This window comes from Sus scrofa, chromosome 6, assembly GCF_054392235.1.
Source record: "Sus scrofa isolate SSC_HxYL_T2T_F1_AM1 chromosome 6, Sscrofa_HxYL_maternal_Yorkshire_Landrace_v2.0, whole genome shotgun sequence".
In the NCBI taxonomy this organism is placed as follows: domain Eukaryota; kingdom Metazoa; phylum Chordata; class Mammalia; order Artiodactyla; family Suidae; genus Sus; species Sus scrofa.
Window position 1 is genome coordinate 87,628,118 of NC_139388.1, and position 21,354 is coordinate 87,649,471.

The following is a 21,354-nucleotide window of genomic DNA, read 5'->3' on the forward strand; positions in this document are numbered from 1 at the left end:
CTAGATTAATGTGAACCTTCTAGTCTCTTATAAGTAGAATCATATAGGCTGTACTCTTGTGTCAGGTTCACTTAGCATAATGTTTTTAAATTCACCCACATTGTCGTGTCAGTAGTTTGCTCCTTTTAAGTGCTGAGTGGTATTCCATTCCATGGCTCTTTCGTGGTTGGTTTTTCCCGTGCACCAGTTGATGGACATTTGGGTTGTTTCCTGTGTGAGGCTATCACAAAATAATGCTCTTTGGCATATCATGTACAAGTTTTTGTGTGGGTGTATATTTTTATTTCTCTTGTGTATATACCCTGCAGTGAAACTGTTGAGTCATGTGTTAAGTGTAGGTTAGCTTCGGAAGAAACTGCCGAACTGTCTTTTTCAGGGTGGATGTCCCATTTTCCATCCCCACCAGTGGCGTTTGAGAGTTCTAGTTGCTCTCCACCTCATCGCACCCTCTCTCTGATTCTACACTGGGAAGTTTCCTCACGTTTATCATCCAACATTTTGGTCGAGGTTTTTTTATTATTATTATTTCGTCTGTCAGACTGTGTTAATTTCCAAGAGTCCTGTTTTCCCATGTGAATGTGCTTTTTTGAGCATCCTGATATCTCATGGGTGCAGCATTTTCTTTTGTCTCTCTGAGGATATTATTTTTTGTTGTTTCCTTCTTCCTGCAGAGCCTCTGTGTCTTCTAAATATACTTTTCCTGTTTGTCTGGGTAGATGTATACCTGTTACACTTGTGGGTCTTCCTCAAATGTTTGTGCCTGTTAAATGCAGACTGGAAAAGAAGATGGTTGAGGGAGTTCCCGTCGAGGCACAGTGGTTAACAAATCTGACTAGGAACCATGAGGTTGCGGGTTCCATCCCTGGCCTCGCTCAGTGGGTTAAGGATCCGGCATTGCCATGAGCTGTGGTGTAGATCGCAGACACAGCTCAGATCTGGCGTTGCTGGGGCTGTGGCGTAGGCCAGTGGCTACAGCTCCGATTCGACCCCTAGCCTGGGAACCTCCATATGCCATGGGATGTGGGAGCAGCCCTAGAAAGGCAAAAAAGACAAAAAAAAAAAAAAGAAGAAGAAGAAAAGAAAAGATGGTTGGGGCTCTGGTGTGGTGAGTGGACTCTACTGATGCCTCACTGTAGGATGGTGCAACGGGGAACTCTTGGTGTTGGTTTTTGCTTTCCAGGGCTGCTCAGATTCTGCGTAGAATATGTTTCCATAGTCCTATCTCAGAGCGGACCTCTGGCTTCTGCTTGCTGAGAGCCAGGTGGGCAGAAAGGCTGGGGGACAATGTGGGACAGTCCAGAAAACTTCCCTTAACCCCTGTGTTCTCAGGATGGTGCCCTTGTCTCTGCTGAGTCTCCCACAGTCCAGAGGCCCTCTGTCTTCCTCCCTCTCAAGACTCAACCCCTTTTCTGCTGGGATAAGAGGGAGACTTTTTCTTGGCTGGGCAGATGTAGGAGAAAAGGGGTCTTATTGCCTCTAAAGCTGAATTTCAGTATATCCTTCCAGAGATGTCTAGTGTTGCCATGAATCCTAGACCCTCTGAGGTTCTCTGATATGGGCCTAAATGCATGTACTTTCAGCATCCTGGCTTAGTCTGCTTTCCTGACTTTGCTAAGTCAGTTATGCATCTCTCTCCTTAACAGAGGCCAAGACTTTGTTGCTGTTGCCTCTCCTCTGTTAGTTTTGTTCTTATAAATTGAGGCCTTAAAAAAAAAATCTCAGGAGTTCCCATCGTGGCGCAGTGGTTAACGAATCCAACTAGGAACAATGAGGTTGCGGGTTTGGTCCCTGCCCTTGCTCAGTGGGTTAACTATCCAGCGTTGCCGTGAACTGTGGTGTAGGTTGCAGACGCGGCTCGGATCCCGCATTGCTGTGGCTCTGGCGTAGGCCGGTGGCTACAGCTCCGATTCGACCCCTAGCCTGGGAACCTCCATATGCCGCAGAAGTGGCCCAAAGGAATAGCAAAAAGACAAAAAAATAAAATAAAATAAATGGCTAAGGTGACATTTAAAAAAAAAAAAAATCTCATACTGTTGTTTTGGTGGAGTTTTGCTGTGGGCCGGAAATAGAGGCTAATGCATTCATCCAACCCACTATCCTTAACCATAATCTCTGCTCTTCTAATTGCTTGGTTCCCTCAACTTTAACATCATAATATAGAAAATGGGGCAAATGGGGAGTTCCCATCGTGGCTCAACAGTAACAAACCTGACTAGTATCCATGAGGATGGAGGTTCGATCCCTGGCCTTTCTCAGGGGGTTAAGGATCCAGTGTTGCTATGAACTGTGGTGTGGGTGACTGTGGTGTGGGTTGCAGATGTGGCTCAGATCTGGCAAGGCTGTGGCTGTGGCTGTGGCCAGCAGCTACAGCTCCGATTCGACTCCTAGCCTGAGAACTTCCATATGATATGGGTGTGGGCCTAAAAAAAAAAAAAAAAAAAAAAAAAAAAAAAAAAAAAAAAAAAAAAAGAGGGGGAGGTGCAAATGGTCTCTGTCCTGACAACTGCCCAGGAGCCTTTGTGAGGCCCAGATGGGTTTTTTAATAAATATTTACTGTTCAAATACCAGGGTTCTAAGTGATGCTTGGCTGAGGGTAAAAGGTACCTTCTAGAAGCTAGGGCTAGAGAATAGGCTAATCCAGGCTGAGGGATACTTTATCAGTTATCTATTGCCACAGTGATGCTGCATAACATATACCCACCAAGCTCACTGGCACATAACACTAAGTTTTTATTTATCCCAGGAGTCTTCAGGATTTAGCAGCTCCAGACTGGATGGGCTAAGTGACTCTGCTATTCTTGAATGGGGGTGGCTGACAATGGGCTCCTGAGACCTTTGGCTGGGACAGCTGGTCACCTCAGCTCTGCTCCACATGTCTCTCATGTTCAGCAGTCTAGTCCTGCGGGGTCCTCATGGTGATGGCAGAGGGGCAAGACAGCAAGTAGAAACATGCACGTGTTTCTTCAGACCTCTTCTTATGTCACACTTACTGTCATTGGCTAAAGGTAGCCACGCGGCTGAGCCCAGAGCAAGAGCACAAGACAGGAAACCCTGCTCAGGAGCCCAAAGGGTATGGACACAGGGAGAAGCGGGGAACTGGGGCCATCAAGGCAACCTCTGTGCCATGGGTGTCCAGGTGTGGCTCTGGGACAGAGCACAACCCCCCATCAAGCTTTCTTCTGCCGAACCCAGAATATTCTGCCTAAACCAGGAAGCTGGGATCCTGCCACCCTGATTTGTATTCCGTTGAAAGAGTCACTCCTTTACTTACTACTGGGAAGAAATGCGCTCCATCTCTAAAACAATCAGAAATGATCTCTCCGATAGAGAAATGCACTCCCTCCCCAGGCCTGGGCTGGGCTGTAGATCACAGGCAACTGATTTAATCTGCTTAATTATTTGATTCAATCAGAAGTTAGCTTAATTATTTTCTTGCTTCTCACCTCTTTTGAATCCGTTCTGGAAACTGATTATGTCTTTAACACCAGCCCAGAGATAAGCGTTTCAATTGGGAAATGTAATTAGCCAAGGAAAATGAATGTGGGTGCTGCCTTTTGTCGAAGCACCATTAAAACCCAACTCTGGTCAATACCAACGCGGTGTGAAGACAAAGGGCACAGTTTGCTCCACTCGGGGCTGGAGAGCAAGGTCCAGCAGGATGTGGGGAATTAGGCATCTTGGGATCTTAGAGAAAGAGGCTCATTCATTCATTCGTGAGACATTTCCAAGCCAGCTCTGGGCTGACGCGAGAGGTGCGCAGGTGAATTGGCCAGGTCCTTTGCCCCCGAAGAGTTCTCCTCTGAGAGACAAGGACCCACGCGTAGTAGTGAGATATGAAGTGCTGGAAATACAAAGGAAGGAGCCTCTGACTCTCCCTCTGGAGCTTCACAGAGCAGGTAATATCCAGCTGGGCCTTGAAGGATGAGCTGGAGCTGCCCAGGCAGAGAATAGTGGAATTGCCTTTTGAGAGCCTGGAGCCCTTGTAGAGGCAGATTAGAGCAAGGCTGCCCGGGGCCTCCTAGGCCCTCCCTGGACCTCCCAGAGCACAGGTGTGCAGAGTGTCCTCGGGCCATCCCATCTCACCTTTCAGTTCCCCTCTCCCCGTCCCGCTCCTCCGTCTTGACCCCACTTTGACTTTTAGAAGGTGCTGTAGAAGGATTCTCCTAAAGTGTTTGTTTTAACAGAAGTTTAAGATACATGACCTTTGCAGGAGACATTGAATAGTCTGAAAGCAGGGGGATGGAGTCAGGGCAACTAAGAATAGCAGATGCACTTTCTAGAGCTGAAGGATAGGCGGGCGGGCGGGGAGGGGGCGCATTCTGGGCAGAAGGTGCGGCCAGGGCAGAGGTTTGGCGGCACAGGGTGCTGAACTGAGTGTGACTCCAGCGGGAACGGAACGGTGGGTAATGAGCTGCCCAGGTGGACAGGGGCTACATCACAAAGGGCCTTTTTGAAGGTAATCGGAGACCAGCTCCTTGGCCTTGGCCTCTGTGATGGGAGGACTGCCCATGTGGGGGCCTCTCTAACACTGCTTGGTCTGCTGCTGCTGCTGCAGCCCCTGTCCTGCAAGTTTTCACTATTTCAAAAGCGATATGTGCTCAGAGCAGTGGTCGTGTGTTTGCTTGGATCTTTGCCTGAGACTGAAGGCTCTCTGGAATGCAGCGAGGTGGAGAGGTTACCTGGCCAGGTGGCTCCAGCACCTGGGGGAGGGAGGGAGGACCCCCTGCTGCCAGGGCCAAGGAAATGAGGAGCCACCACACCTGTGCCCCCCTGGCCCCTATTCACCCACCCTACCTGACCCATGTACACTCAAGTTTTTAATGGAGTAGTGACCAGCATGGGTACAACTTTATATGCTGCTTTTTTGCTTGTTAGGATCTGGTAGCCTCTTTCCTGCCCTCCCCAGGAGGGGCCCTTCACACTGGTGAGGCAGCCGCTATAGAGAGAGAGCACCAACACCATGGGCATTAAGGCTATGGTTACCACTAACTTGCTGTGTGACTTTGGACAGGTGGCTTAATCTCTCTGAGCCTCCGTATGTCATCTGGAATTGGAGATAATATAACCTCTGCTGGAGAGCTTACAAAATGCTCAGCTTAGTACTTGGTATGTAGGACCTACTCAACAGGTGACTATAGTTATTATGGGAACTTTATAGGGTGCAGCTCAGATGCTCACCAAGTGCACCAGCTGGGTGACCTTGAACATCAGTCAGTTAATCACCATGAGCTTCAGTTTCCTCCCCAGTGGAATAAGGGTATTAATAGCACCCCTCAGGGTGGGTGGTGAGGCTCAAACGGGGTAATTTGTATGTGAAAAGATTGCAGGAGTGGATGCTTTTTGTCCTTTTGTTGTTGCTTCTTCTCCGTCTCTCCACAGAGCCTGGTCCAGGGTGCTGGTAGTTTTCACTCTTTCAGGTGATTTGAAAGCTCCTCTCATGCCCCAAGCTAGAGCTGGCAAGAGGGCAATGGCCAAAGGTGAGAGCACTGGAGGCGGAGAAGATCAGTGTCTACACTGCCTGCCTGAGAACGGGGCTGTGGAGCCTTATACAGGATGAGGTGGCTCCCCCTGACTTGAGGCTCCAGAGGCTGGGGGGTGGAGCATTTTCTATCCCTGCCTCCAAGCTATGGGAGAGGAACCCCCCTCAGCAAATGGACACGTAATGACCGGGGTCCTGTTAAAGTCGCCATTGACCGGATCCAACTCCATACATCACACACACTCAGCCTTCTTCCTGTCTTCCTACAGTGTCTCAGCGTCAGTCTTGGGGTGGGACTGCAGGACTGCTTAGGGGTCGGGTGCAGAGTGAGCTTTGGCCACCGAAATGGGCTTCCATCCCGAGCCCCTGCCCCTGTCCAGACTGGCTGGCCTGACACTCAACCACACAAGGCCCTCAGATCTCCAAAGACAGCAAGTGCGTGCCCTGAGCAGAGCCTGGCAGGAGGACCCCAGAGCAGTAGGATGACTGTGGGGCTGTGCAGAGACGTGACACGGTTGTGATAACAGTGTCTACCTGACGTGTCTGAAAAAGCAGACATGCATCTTCCTGGCAGGGCATGCAATTTCCTGTTAATGAGTTGTGAGAGGCTGAAACAAGTTATCAGGGAGGCTGGGCTGACTCCTTCCCAGGGGAGCCATCAGAAGACAGAAGCCAAGCCCCAGCCCCCTCTCCCAGGGGGCTCAGCCACTTGGGGAGCATCTCTGCCAAGAGGCAGAACTAAAGCCTGGAGTGGGGATCTCCAGTCTGGGCCAGGATCTGCTTATAGATCTGGACCCCTTGCCTGGAGCTTCTCCAAACCCTTGGCCGTCCTCCCCCTTGTCCCAGCAGGGGCTCTACCAAGTCCCCTCGCCTTCAGGCTCTAGCTAGAAGAGACTGAAGCATAACACCAGCAATGAATGGCATGTCTGCAGCCCTTCCCTGCTTGCAAAGCATCACTCAACATTTGTCGCCTTTCACAACAATCTGCATGAGAGACCCTGAGGCTCAGAGAAGCAAACTAACTTGTCCAGGGTCATTCTTTATAACAGGTGGATTTATTTAAGGTCACGCTAGCTGCTATAACAGATAAACCCAGAGGTCTTTTTATGAATTGAGAAAAGACTTTGATTTCTGGCTCACGTTAAAGTCAATTGATGGAGGAGGGAGTTCTAGTCACAGTCAGGGACCCAGGTGCTGGAGGCTCCGTCATCTTCAGATTGCGACGCCCAAGGTCACCTTGCCTTGAAGGATCCCACAGAGGTGAACGTGGTGTACGTACTGGTGCTCACATTGCATTGGCCAGAACTTGATCGTGGGGCCCCACGACCCCCGTGTGGGGAATGCAGCTCCTGACTGGACAGTGGTTTCCCTCCAGTGTCTCTGCCTTGGGAAGAAGAGCATCGTCTCTGCTGAGCATCATCAAGGATGTCCCCTCAAACAAAGGCTGGGGACCATGGATCGGCATTTGATGGGAGGTGGTCACCGTGGACTAGGATTGGACAAAGACAGGATGTTCCTGGCCCAGCCTTCTCCACAGCCGCTCCCCTGCCCTCAGCTAGCTTCTGATCCACACGGCTGATCGCAGGCCTGGCCGGCCGGCACACCTCCAGGGCTCCCCATGGCCCTCTCGAGAAAGTCCCAACCCCTCAGCCTGGCACTTGCTGACCTTCGCAGAGGACCCCCACTCTGCTTAGCTTCCCTCCCTCGTCCCCCTCCCCACATACCTGACCAATGGCTCCCCTCAGAGCCTTGGTACAGGCCGTGCCCTCCACCTGGAATGTCCTTCCCCGATCTCTCCACCCTGCAGACTCTGGCTCACCCTTCCAAATCACAGGGCATCTGTGAGGCCTCCTTCAGCAGAGTCAGCTGCTTGGGTGGGATTGCCGGAGAGCTCACTGTGCACCAGGCACTACATGATAAGTCTTCATAGAAGTGAACTCATTCATAACCTCCTGAGCCCACGGGCTGGCCATCCATTTATAGATGAGGAATTGGAGTCTCAGAGATTCAGAAACCTGCATGGGGTCACACAGCTAGGAGGCGGCAAAGACAAATTCCAAACCCAGGTCTGTAGGCCCACAGATGAGACTTAACCACTGGGTAAATGTCTGCCTTTTCTTGGCTCCCATCACAATAGATTACAATTGCTTGCTGAATCGTTTGCTAGGGATCTGCTGTTTTTCTGAGAAAGCAGCTGCAGACTCTCCGAGGGCAGAAGTCACGGCTGATCCATCCTGGAGTCTCCCTCGCTGCTGTCCCCACTGCCACCACGCCAAGCTCGGGGTGGCAGTTTTCTCTCAAGTAAATCCCTCGTCCTCTGAGAACCAGAACCAGAAATTCCTCAGATTATCATCTGTCATAATCCCCTCCCTGCTTGCCTGTCAGTTTTTGAAAGTTAACCTGAAACCATTTGAAAATGATCTGAGAGGCACAGGCCAGCCCTCTCCATGCATGATTAAGTATGATGGCTTTTTAATGATTTGAGCTGTGCCTTCCGTGGATTGACAAAAATGGATTACCATATATTTCTGAAAACTGTGCCGCCGAAATCAGGCTTTGCTTTTTTTTTTTTCCCCCCCATCTTCTCAGTCATCCTTGCGAACCTTTGCTGAGAATGACAAATACTCAGACTTTAATTGTTTAGTTCCATGAGGGTGGCACCGCCCGAGAGTTCTGAGAACTGCTCTCTCACCAGGAAAGCCTTAAAAGGCTCCTGGGGTTCAATCTTTAGGAAATTGAACTGTGTGTTTTCTCTGAAGCAGAGAGAGCTGTCTTCCAGGCCGTGGAGTGTTTGCACATTTGCGAATTGTGCTGGCCCCCAAATCTAAAGCAGAGGCAGTCCTCACCCAGGAAGCACGCCAGGGATGAGGGGCAGGTGGACTGGGGCAGGTGGGTGAGGGGCCTCTCCCCGTTCAGCTCAGGCACAGACCCTTCCCCTCCTGCTCCCTCTTTCTGCCAGACTCTGGACCACATCAAAGCCACCCACACCTCCAAGGGCGGTGTTATCACTTCCTTTTGACAGATGCAGACTCAGCTCAGAGAGGTTAAGCAACTTGGCTGTGGCCACATAGCCAGTAATGTGCAGTGCCAAGGCTTAAGCATTTCGACTAGAAGCTTGTGTATTTTCCACTATCGCTACTGCCTCTTTAATAAATAAAATAAATAAAATGAAACGAAAGGTGACCCAGAGGCCCCTCCTGCAGTCCATTTACAATTAAAGAGAGAAAAAAAAAAAAAAACCTTCTATGTACAGCTACTGCCACAGTCTCTAATAATATGCATTAGCTGACATTATCCTCATTTCACAGATGAAAACTTTGAGTCTCATATGGGTAAAGCAGCCAACCAGTGGTCACACAGCTAGGAATAGCAAGGGAGGATTTGGTTCTGTCTACCTGACTCCAAAATAAATTCCTTACCTCATCCTTTGTAGTAAATAAAACCTGCCCAGAGGAACCTCCCTGCCCTCTTATCTCAGGTGATCAACACAGGTAGGTCTGCCAGTGGGAAACTTGCATTACTTTCTGTGTAAAATGCACTTGAGTGTCCTTTCAGTTAAGGGGAGGGGCTAGGGTGGTTTCTAGTAGATTCTGGAAGTGGCCTATGGAGGAAAGGGAAGGCCCCTGGTCTGTAGAGGAGGGCGAGCTGGCCCCCTCCGCATCCCCAGATGCTGAGAGTGAACCCGGCGGGGCCATCGTGGGCCCGATGGGGAGAGGCCAGCTGGTCCAGCCTCTGTTCACACTTGCTCTGGCTCCTTCTCAGTTCTCTTGGGTTAATTCCATATACGTTTACTCAGACCCTACTGAGCGCCTGGCATCATAGATGGTTCCAAGATGAATAAGGCAGGACCTCTGCCTCCCAGGCTCCCACCTGTGAGACCAACATGGACCCTCCTGTGAGTCTGCCTGGCAAAGTGATCAGCAGTGGGACCCAGAATGGTGCAGGGAGGAGGCGTCACTCCCTGGAGGGGACCTGAGAAGGCTTCGTGGAGGCTGGTGTGAGCACCACGGGCAGGGCTCCTGGGGGGAGAAGCACCAGCTCCTCTCACACAGGTGGTACCTGCTACATAGGGGCACTGCTCCAGCCATAGGCAAGAGGTGCTGCCAGGCCCTGAGGAGATGCCTGGGGGCCTCGTGGCTGTGGATACCTCCCTGGGACCCTCTCGGACCCTCTGAACCTGGCCAAGTTCCCAGAAATTGCACAAGATCAGGACAGCATGCCAGTGAAACACACAGGCCTGTGGCCTGAGTTGAATCCTAACTCCTGCATTTGTCAACCAGGGGAAATTTACATGACCTCTCAGCCCTATCTAGAGAAGAGCGACACAAATTGCACCCCCTGCTGGGAGGCTTTTTTTCCCCCTTCTTTTTACAGCTGCACCCACAGCATTTGGAAGTTCCCAGGCTAGGGGCTGAATCAGAGCTATAGCTGCTGGCCTATGCCACAGCCACAGCAATACCAGATCCGAGCCGCGTCTGCGACCTACACTGCAGCTTGTGGCAATGGTGAATCCTTAACTCACTGAGCAAGGCTGCATCCTCATGGACACTGTGTCAGGTTCTAACCTGCTGAGCCACACTGGGAGGTCTGGGAGGCTTTTTAAAGAGGTGCTCCCATCTGCCTGTACACAGACTCAGCTGAGGCTGGCTGCAGAGCGGCTGCTGCGTCCACTGTGTGATCCATAACACCCAGGAGGGTTCTGCAGGGTGAGATATGCTTGTCCCCACTGTACAGATGAGGAAACTGAGGCAAACAAGTACATATGGCTCCAGGCCTCAGCCCTTTTTGCTGGCCCATTCCCGGCAGCTCGGCCATCCCAGGGACTAGGACACAGCTTTGTATCAAGTTCTCCTGGCACTGCCTCTGCCATCTCTTTATGTTTCTGGAGGTGAACAGGACCTCTTTGATTTCCTTGCTTTTCTCCTTTCCAATAATCATCATTCATCTTGTTATCAGCGCCACACATCTGTGCCTCTTGGCTCTGGTCCACAGGCTGTGTTTGCCATGATCAATGCATGGCTCTGTGTGGCCACCATGTATACCCGAGATGACATTTGACCCTGCATCTGTGGGCCTGGGAGGCCCTGGCGCCCTCAGAGGGCAGCTGGAGGCTCCCCCAGTGGGGCTAAAGTGAGGCAATGGGCTGATGTTGCCCTGTGCTTGGGGTTAATTCTTCTTGCCCCTGGACCAGTCAACATCTTCCCATCAGCTGGGGGGGGGGGGGGCATCTCCAGTTTCCTTCAAAGGATCTCAAAGCACAGCCCCAGGGGCTCCCTGCCCCCTAATCCTAAGTGACTGGTGGGCCCTCACCAACCAAGATAGCAGCTCCCGGCATTACTCAGCATGGGGGCCTCCTGGAACCCCTTTGGGACACTCTTCACACAGCAGCTTTGTATCACTTTAAAATGTCAGACAACTCTGGTCCCTAAGTCCTCCTTGAGCCCTGAGGCCCCGTGTGGTCTGGCCCCACCCCTCACCACCCACTGTGTTCCCTCTTTCTCACCACCTCACAGCTCCTCTCTGCTCCACAGACATGCCAGGACTTCCCCACTCCGTTCCCTTTGCTGTGCATCTGCCTGGCCTGCCCCGAGCCCCTCTTTCCTCCCGTGCCTCCTTCAGGCCTCAGCCCAAATGCCACCTCCTCCTGACCATGCTCCTGCTCTCTTTCCCTTTATCGCCCGAGGTCCTTTAACGAGGTCATCTGTGTGAGACCTGGCTGGTGTCTTTCTCCCTCACCAGACCTTCAGCTCCTTGGAGGTAGGGACCAAGGCTGTGCGTTCCCCACTGTGCTCCAGCCCCAGGCACGTTGTGAGCACGCAACACTATGTCTTGGGTAAATGAATAAATCTCGAGCAGGTGACATAATTCCTTGAAGCATCAATCTTCTTCTGTAAAAGAGGGACAATGATAGAGTTTTCATGAGGTTTAAAAAAGAAGATGTGGGAGTTCCACATGGCTCAGCCAGTTGAGAACCCAACTAGTATCCATGAGAATGCGGGTTCCATCCCTGGCCTCACTCAATGGGTTAAGGATCTGGCGTTGTTACAAGCTGCGGCGTAGGTCACAGATGCAGCTTGGATCTGGCGTGGCTGTGGTGTAGGCTGGCAGCTGTAGCTCCGATAAGACCCCTAGCCCGGGAACTTCCATATGCTGCAGGTGTGGCCCTGAAAAGACAAAAAAAGAAGATGTGTGTGAGCAGATGACAGTGCCTGGCACAAAGTGCCATCTGCAGTTGTTCTTATTAATCTCTGTGGTGGGCATTGAGGAGAATCCCACATTCCACAAGCAGACTTTGGGTGGTATCTGCCCTGGGCCACGTTCTCAGAGTACCGCGAAGATGGTCTCTGGTCCCCTACACCTCCCACCACATGGGAACAGCCTTTAGTAAGGGCACTGCTCTCAGGAGGCTTCCTCGTCTAGGTGTGAGGCAGTGGGCACAGGGCATCATTTACTAGGTCACAAGGATGCCTTTATTCTGTGGGGTCTGTGCCAGCTTTGATTAAATAGGTTAGGAATCAGCCCTGAAGACATTCACTGATGGACTTGAGAAAAAGGACACAGATGACTATAATGAAAGTTGGAAGCAATTCTTCCTTTTTTGTGTGTGTGTGTCTTTTTGTCATTTCTTGGGCCGCTCCCGCGGCATATGGAGGTTCCTAGGCTAGGGGTCGAATCGGAGCCATAGCCGCCAGCCTACACCACAGCCACAGCAATGCAGGATCCAAGCCAATTCTGCAACCTACACCACAGCTCATGGCAATGCCTGATCCTTAACCCACTGAGCAAGGCCAGGGATGGAACCTGCAACCTCATGGTTCCTAGTCGGATTCGTTTCCACTGCACCACAATGGAACTCCTACTGAGGGCTCTTTGTATATGTCTGTCTGAACTGGCCATGCCTCTCTGAAAAGGAGGCCCTATTGTCCCATTTTTCTGAGGCCCAGAGAGCTCAAGTCAGCCTAAGATCATACAACTGGAAAGAGACAAAGCTAGGATAAAACCAAGCCTACAAAGTCGCATGGTCTGGAAGGTAGTGTCTAGTTACAGCTCTGCCCTGAGCTACTGAGCTGCTGGGTGACTTTGGAGCATCCTGGGTTCCAATTTCTGTCTGCCTTTTCTTCTCTCAGAGGTGTTTTGAGATAAAGGCAGTTCAGAGTTGGCTATACAGCACTGTCACGGGGAATTTTTTGAATACCCGTTCCCAGGTCAGACAGCACCCTCAGCTCTTATTTAAAAACAAACAAAACATTAACATTTTTAACACAGACTGTTTTCCAACGAGGAACCTATCCAGTAGACTGCTTCAGTGAACCGTGTCCGGCTATTCGTCGCAGTGAACCTCATCCAGCGGTCAGCCACGGCAAACATTCTCCAGCCGGCTGTGGCTGCAAAGCAGGGCATCTGGTGGGGAAGGATGGAGGAAGCTATTAGTTCCACCAGGGCTCTGACGTCTGCAGCTGCCCTTCTAGTCCCTCCAACAGTGTTTTCCTTGGCTAGCTGGCCACTGCTGTGAGTGGTGTGTTTTCTCTGAGGCCAAGAGCCCTTGTAAAGTGTTTGGAGATCCCTAAGAGAGTGCTATGGGCCTTTCTACCAGCTGCTTATTCTTTCAACCGTTGTTTGGTCTTGCCTTCTTTGGGCCTGGCCTGGGGATGGATGCTGGGGCTCCTGAGAGGAGTCAGATCCAGCCACTGGATCTAGATGCAGGATGTAGTGCAATCAGGTGACGGAGGCACCTGCTGCAGAGCAGGGTGGGCTTGCAGAGGAGGAGGTGGTCAGCTCTGCTTGGTGGCTCTGGAACATCTTGAGAGAAGACACAACACAATCTTGCATCATCAGGTGCCCCATCTGGTCTGCTCTGGGAAGAGCATCATGTGCAAAGAGACCAGGAGAGGCGAGGCCAGAGAGGTTGCTAAGGCCTGGACCACAGGCACCCTGCACACTCTCCTCAAGACCTTGAACTCGGAGAGCAGGAGACATTGAAAGCTTTTTGAAAGGGCGGTGACATGGTCAGATCTGATCATCTTTTATTAACCAGCCTCAGTAAGAGCATTCTGCGGGATTCCAGGAATAGCTCCTTAAAAAATATCTTGAGTCCTTCCAGAGACTCTAAAAAACCTTTTCCTGGAAATAGCCTCTGAAAACAACTTTATGTGATTCAGGAAATAACCATCATGGAAAGATTCAAGAGAAATATTCCTATTGGAAGAAAAACAAACAAACAAAAATCCCAGACCTGATAGAAACGGAGAGGGCCTAATCCCTAAGAAGATTTTTCATGGAGTTCCCATCGTGGCTCAGTCGTTAACTAATCCGACTAGGAACCATGAGGTTGCGGGTGCGATCCCTGCCCTTGCTCAGTGGGTTAAGGATCCGGCGTTGCCGTGAGCTGTGGTGTAGGTCGCAGACGCGGCTCGGATCCCGCGTTGCTGTGGCTCTGGCATAGGCCGGTGGCTACAGCTCCAATTGGACCCCTAGCCTGGGAACCTCCATATGCCGCAGGAGCGGCCCAAGAAATGGCAAAAAGACAATAAAAAAAAGATTTTTCATGCAGCCAGAAGATCTCACCATCCAAAATGCTGTAGTTTCAGACACTGTACTTTGGGGTCATGGGGATATTGCTTTAATCAGTCTCCATAGAAACCCATGTAGCAGAACATTCCAGCTGCTACTGCTGCATAACAAATTACTCCAAACATTACTGGCTTAAAATAATTATTTTATTATGCTCACAGATCCAGTGAGCTAGGAATTCAGAAAGGGCACAAGGGGGACAGTTTATCTCTCTGCCAGGATATATGGGCCCTGAGCTAGGAAGGATGACTTGGACAGCTGGAACCTTCTGGAAGCTCTTTCATTCACATGTCTGGAATTGATGCAGACTGTTGGCTGGGACCGCAGATGGACGGCTGGTCAGAAGACACATGTATGGCATCTCCACGTGGTCTCTTCTTCTGGGCTACCTTGGGCTTCCTCACGGTATGGTGGCTGATCCCAAGAGCCAGGGTTCCAAGAGACAGGAAGCAGAAATTGCCTGTCTCTTAAGTCTGGGCCTGGAAACTCACTCATCATCCTTCCTGCTTTACTCTGTTGTTCCAGGTAGTCACAAAGTTCCACGCAGGTCCAAGGAGGTGAGCTGTGGGAAGAGGTCCTCTTGTGGGAAGGGCTGTCCTATGGCAATCTTTGGAAACTGGGACCTGCCACACATCCACACTAGTTTCTTTGGAAGCTGAGAAAAACATTGGTTTTTTTTTTTGTTTTTTTTTTTTTTTTACAGATTAAGAAAACTCTCTATGGATTATATCATCAAATTAAATGCAACCATTAGTATATGGGCTCTGGGGATATTGCGGTAATAGGCTACGCCTTGGGTGATTTTTTTTCTGTCTAAATGTTCTTCCCGGAGCTTATGTTGCCCAGCCTGACCCATTTCTCTTTGCTAATATAATGTCACATAAAAACCTCATCATCATTAATATGGTAGAGTCAGGAGAGGGGCTACAAAACCACAGTCCAGCAGGGCAAGGTAGTTCCTGGCCAGGCAGCCCCCAGGGGAGGGGGTTATGGGCGCCCCGGGGCCATTCCCTTGTAGAGACTGACTCGTGTGACAAATAGTTTTGTACAGGGTGATGGTGTGGACACACTCAGCCACCCTGGCTGATCTCACCACAGTCTGCCAGGAGGGTCTCTGCTGTCTATTGGCACCAGCCCCTAGAGCAGACAGTTAAGCTGCCCTGGACCGCGGTCCCCACAGATGCCCATGCTGTAGGCTCAGTCTGTTCTACCGACGCATTTACCTATAATCCTTTGGGTGCCAGACTGTAGCCGGGCACTGGGAGATATGAATGAGCCACAGCAGAAGCTCTCCCCGCCCAGAGGGAGGGGCCCTTTATTCCCAAATACTTAGTGGGCACCTGTGATGGGCAGGAGCGTGTTCTAGGCAGTGGAGGATGCAGTGCACAAAACAGAGCTTTCCCCTCCGGGAGTTTACACACACACCATCAGGGAGGACAGTGATGGGGGCAGCTCACTAGTGTGACGTTGCTAGGATAAAGGTGCCAAGGGAAAGGGAAGAATGACGGGGGTGCTATTTCAGCAGAACAGGCACAGGTGCCGAGTCAAGACTCTGAAGGCTTGGAGGGTTCCAGGAGCAGGGAGCAACTGCAGTGGAGGGAGAGGCCAGGCAGCGAAAGGAAGCCAGGGCCAGATCACAGCCTCCAGGTCACGGGGGAGCTCTGGGAAGGGTTTGAGCAGAAGAGCTGTGTGACAGGACCTGCATTTATGAAAGCGGTAGCCCGGAGGAGGTGAGGAGTGGGCGGAGGCTGGAACGCTTGTAAAGATAGAGCCACCAGCATTTGCTTTGGGACCAGAGGTGGGGGCGAGAGATGGGCAGAGTCAAGGGCTCAGGGCCACAGCTTTTGGGAGAAGGGAGTTGACATTCACTGAGGGGGGAAGACTGTGGGAGGAACAGGTTTGGTGGGAGGAGCAGGAGATGCTTTCAGACATATCCTGCTGAGCTAAAGTTAAAGGTGAGATATCTATGGATTTCCAAGTGGAAATGTGCTAGAGAGCCTGGGCTTTGAGGTCAAGGTCTTGGCCGGAAATATAAATCTGGGCATCATCGGCAGGTGATGGCATTTAAGCTGTGAGACAAGATTGAATCACCAAGGGACGGAAGGAAAGCAGAGAAGAGGCCCAAGGACAGAGCCCCAGGGACCCCAGGCTTTCGGGGCCTGGATGGGAGAAAGGACCAGCAAAAAGGACTGGGAAGAAGCTGGCACTGGGAAGATGAAGAGTGGCATCCTGAACGCCAAGACCCAGCACAGAGCGAGCATGATGCCAGGGAGTTAGGACAGGCTCCAGAGATGGGCCAGCGTGGTCTCCAGGCCTGCTGCCTCCCCCTCTCACTCAGCAGCTGGCTCTTGAGCATGGAGACCAATCTGCTGCAGGCTGAGCCCCTGCTATTACGAGGACAGGGACAGTAAATGGATGCCTCCTTTATAGTGTGATGAGGACAGGAGCACTTCTCTTGGGGACGAGGGTGCACAGGGTAGGGGCACAGAGGGTGGGCCCTGAGGGCTGGGGAAGACTTCTCAGGGAGGGAGAGACTCCATGCAGACCTCAAGCAGAGGACCACAATGGCTTCCTGGACCAGGAGGCGCTGGGGTGGGCTCTAGCCCGCACGGGAGAAGGTGGCATGGGGAAGGCGATCCTAGCAGACTTTGTAGCAGTCACTGAAGTCGAGGCATCTGCTGAGGTTGCAGGGAATGGCGAGTGGCCCGTTGGGGTTGAGGGCTCTGGCCCTTGTGGTTGCTTGGAGGTAAGGCAGGGAAGGGGTGCAAGAGAGGTGGTGGGAACCTTTGACCTCAAGGAGCTCACTGTCTAGTTAGGGGGCGAGACAGCTCCACAGTGCAGAGTGGGAATGGAGAACACTGAGCGGGACGCCTGAGAAAGTGCTTTGGGAGCTCTCTGGGCAGGAGGTTGGCTGGCTGCAATCAGGGAAGGCTGCCGGGAGGAGGCCTTGAAGAAGGTATAGGTTTTGTCTATGCCCGGATGCACAAAGAAGTCTTGTTGGCAAGACCATATGTGCAGGGGTAGGGAGGCTGGAGCGTGCAGCCTGTGTCCAGGAAGCAGAGCTTGTTGGGAGGTGATATTAGCCAGATCCTTTGAAGCCCAAAAGGCTTGACCACTACCGTGTACTTAGTGCATGGGTATTGAGAAGCCATTGCAGGTTCCTGAGCCGGGGAGGGGCACAGTGGATCTGGTTTTAGGAAGACAGGTCAGGGACAGTGTACAGGGTGAATTGGAGTGGAAGGGAGGGGTCCTGGAAGTAGGTAGACCCTTTCAGAGGCAGGGGCACATTCAAGTCAGGGGTACAAAGGCTCAGCAGCAGATGCAGGTGGGACCCATATGACGCTTTTCCCTTAATTTCGGCCAAGGCTTTTGCAAGCTGCGCCTCATGCCCACACTGCCCTACAGGGTGGGGAAAAGCCATACTGCAGGAGCATCACAAAGTCTCAGCGACCCCAGAAGCCGTTGTGGAAGGGCTGCCCAGGACCAGCTTCTGTTTATGGGGGCAAGCTCACATGTACCCAACGTTGTGCTACCTCCTTTCCATCCACTGCCCCATTTATCCCTCCCAGCAGCCTTACGAGGTGGGTCCTACTATAATTTCCATTTTGCAGATGAGAAAAATGGGGCTCAGTGAGGTATAGTGACTTGCGCTTGTACACAGCTTATGCATAATTGAGCCAGGATTTGAATCAGCATCTCCCTGGCCAGGCCAGTGTTTCAAGGGGAGCTAAGGACCCCCAGAGATAAGAACAATGAATTGATTTGTCAAGCACTTACTCTGTGCCAGGCATGTGTAGATGTCTTTATCAGATGTATTATATGATACCGTTACCCACCAGCTCAGGAACCCTCAGTGGCTCCCTAGTACCCCAGCCCAGTGGTCTTCACCTCATTTTACAGGTGAGAACTTTAACACTGACAACAAATGTGTTGCTGGCCCAAGTCCGGATTTGAACCCAAAGATGTGTTCTTTTAACAGATCTCACTGCCTCCTGCCTGTCAGGAAGGGGAGGGAGCGGGGGTCCTTTGTGCACAGCGAGGGTTCCAGACCCAGGAACCAAAGCTTCCAGGCGGGCTGCCTGACTGTCCGTGCCCGTTGGGGGTCTGTTTACTGAATGGGCAAGTGTCTTTTTCCCCCGGGGAGCTCCCCAGGCCGCTGCAGGTGCAGATAGAGTTGAATCCAGGATAGGGCCTTCTCTCCTGCCCAGCCTGGCCGCCAGGTAACCCCTGGCCTGAAAGAAAAAGCGTTCCAATAAGTGACTTCCTGGCCTGCAGCCTAGCCGTGTTGGGGAGGGGGCGGGGGCGGGGAGGAGAGGAGGCCTCAGGAACCCAAGAGCAGGGGCAGAACTTGCCAACAGATCTCTTAGCGAGCTGCCTCGGGAGTGTTTAGGAAGGATAGCTGGTCATGAGGTGCCCTGGCTGCCCTCCCGGCCCAGCTGAGGCCGTGGGGACTCTGGGCTCAGGGTCGGCCCAGGGGACAGAGGGCCCGTGGGGTGAAAACACCAGGCAGCCTGGGGCAGGATTCAGAAATCAGATACTCCGGGCCTCCCCTCCCTTGGCCTTGAAGGACACACAGCCTGGGCTCCTCTTCACTGGTCAGAGCAGCCTCCTGCCCCTGCGGGGGAGGGGTTAGCAAGCAGAGCTGAAATTGTCTTCACGGGGAATTGAAGGCCCCTTTCCTTGTGGAAAACACACCACACTGGGCCCTGGCTGGGGCTCCACGCCTCCCTCAGTCTTATCTGGGGCGGGACCTCCCTGGGGTCCTCATCTATGAAATTTAGGGGTAAGGGAGTGGGATCTCAGAAACCCCTCCAGGCCTTTAAGAAGTCAGGTTTGAGGCCCCGTGGTTAACAGGAAGAGGGCCTGGCTTCAGAGCCAGGAGTATGGACACCAGGACTCTCTCAGCCTCTGTCCACATGTGGCCCATCAATGCCCCAAGGCCTGGGCACCTCAGGCGGGTAAGGAGTTCCCTTGAACTGTGTTCAGCCTTGGACACCTACAGGGGAGGCAGCCAGGATAAACCAGGAAAAGATCAACTTTGTTTGGCTTTGAGTACGTTTGCCTACTAATCCCTAAGTGTAGGAAGGATTGACACTCTGGAAATTCACTTCAACCCAAGTGCCAAAGCCATCCCAGGACACGTGCCTCTGGATTGCAAAGCGTCCGCGTGCCCCCACCCTTCCCTCCCTCCACTCTTCCTGGCAAACCCTCCCTTCTGGAAATGGGTCTTTAACCTCCAACTTCTCCTGGATCTCCCTCCCATCCTTTTCCGGGCCATGCCTTTTTTTAATTTATTAGACCTTGCCCAGTCTAGAGAGGCGGTTAAGTGTTTGGGTTTCACAAGGATTCTCTGCCTGCAAAGTCAACACGAGTGAGCAGCTAGGGAAGCACTAATTAAGGAGATTAAATGTGAACTCTGAATGCGGGAGAGGGGGGCCACAAAGCCGTGCTTCAGACTCAAGTGGGGCCCGCGGCGCCTGTCAGCAAGCTCTTGTGTTCACTGGGGGAAGTTGGAGCCCCTGTGTCTCAATGCTTTGAGCCTATGCAAGGAGGACACTGAAGAAACAATTGCTCCTCTTAAGCTACCCTCTAGTCCCTAAAAGAAATTGCTGCTGCCTGCAATGACTGTACTCAGAAGGAGTTGATTGGAGGCTGCCATCTCTTCGGAAGCCCTCCAGATGGCACCAAGCAAGCTCCTCCCCCGCCCCGTCACCGTCCTCTACCAGCCAGGCCCTGGCTGTCCCTCATGGGAATGTCGTCTTCGTCACTCTGCTATCCAGTCTGTGATGTGGAAAACTGCTCCATTTTCTCAGCCTTTATTTCCAGGACAAGATTCTAAGGCCCCGAGGCAGGGGCCAAGCCTGGTAGCTCATGCTTTATGTACTCACGGGCTTAGAGCAAGAGTGGCCACGGAATCTTTGGGTTTTGCATTTGTTGGTTGCTTTGCCCAAACTGTTTCCAAGAAAGAAAGGGAAGGAAGGAAGGAAGAGAAATTAATTAATTTCTGGTTATAAAAATAATCCATGAGCTGAAGAAATCAAGAAGCACCTATAATCCCAGCATAGAGAGGAGATAGCCACTGAATCATGTCCTGCCAGACTTAATTGTGTCCATGGTGGCATACAGTAAAGAAATTCTATTGCCTTTTTTTTTTTCAATCTACTTTTTTTTTAGTTTAACAGATCCCATGGATGGTGCCCCAGCTAACACAGGTCTTCCTCACCTGTGTGCATGTCTGCATAGTGTCCTATTTTATATACAAGCCACAATGGGTATAACGAATCCACTATTGTTGGACTTGAGGGTTTTTTTCCCCAACTTTCACCCATTATATGCTGCAATAAGTATCTTTCTGGATCGATATTTATGAACATCTTTTTTTCCTTAGAATAAATTAAGAAATGGAATTGAGGAGTTCCCGTCGTGGCGCAGTGGTTAACGAATCCGACTGGGAACCATGATGTTGTGGGTTCGATCCCTGCCCTTGCTCAGTGGGTTGAGGATCCGGCGTTGCCATGAGCTGTGGTGTAGGTCGCCGACGCAGCTTGGATCCCGCGTTGCTGTGGCTCTGGCATAGGCCGGTGGCTACAGCTCCAATTGGACCCCTAGCCTGGGAACCTCCATATGCTGCGGGAGCAGCCCAAGAAATGGCAAAAAGACAAAAAAAAGAAAAAGAAAAAAAGAAATGAAATTGAAGAGTCAGAGGACTGGAACATTTGTTATGATTCTGTAGACCCCCAAGTCAGTTCATCTGCCCCATCCCCGCCACCCCCAGCCTCAGAGAAAGGTGGCAGATGCCTGGCTGGCACTGATGGTTGACTTGCTGGCAGACATAAGAGTGGACCAAGTTCTGGGAAATGGCTCAGCCATTAAACTTGGTCTCCCTGACCTGCCACCCACTCTTTGCTGTCCTGAGGAGGAAGCAGCCCATAGCAGGACTCTGGGTCTTAGACATGCCTTCAAAGGCCCAGAGTCCCCCTGGATGGTGCCCGAGAGCCTGGCCAGGTGTTTAGAGGAGGCCTGGGGAATGGTGGCTCACATGGTTGGAGTGGAAAGGGTCAGAATGACCCTGAGTCACAGCTTCATCCTCTGTGCCTGCAGGAGGCCTCAGCGGGGCCACAGTCATTGACTCCCTCGACACCCTCTACCTCATGGAGCTGAAGGAGGAGTTCCAGGAGGCCAAGGCCTGGGTAGAAGAAAGCTTCCACCTGAATGTGGTAAGTCAGAGACCCTGGGGTATTAGGGCCAGAAGGGACTGGAGAGATCAGCTACCAGCTCCCCCACCGCCATCACCTCTGAGACCC

At 51.8% G+C, this 21,354-nt stretch overlaps 1 protein-coding gene across 3 annotated transcripts in view; it reads left to right on the top strand.

Moving 5' to 3' along the window:
- Nucleotides 1-21,354, top strand: part of MAN1C1 (mannosidase alpha class 1C member 1) — a 138,950-nt gene that overhangs the window by 84,119 nt on the left and 33,477 nt on the right. For all 3 annotated transcript variants that reach the window (XM_084963387.1, XM_084963386.1, XM_084963388.1), the window contains one exon: nucleotides 21,152-21,267. In XM_084963387.1, the coding sequence (XP_084819513.1) occupies nucleotides 21,152-21,267 (116 nt within the window). The remainder of the gene's footprint in view (nucleotides 1-21,151; nucleotides 21,268-21,354) is intronic.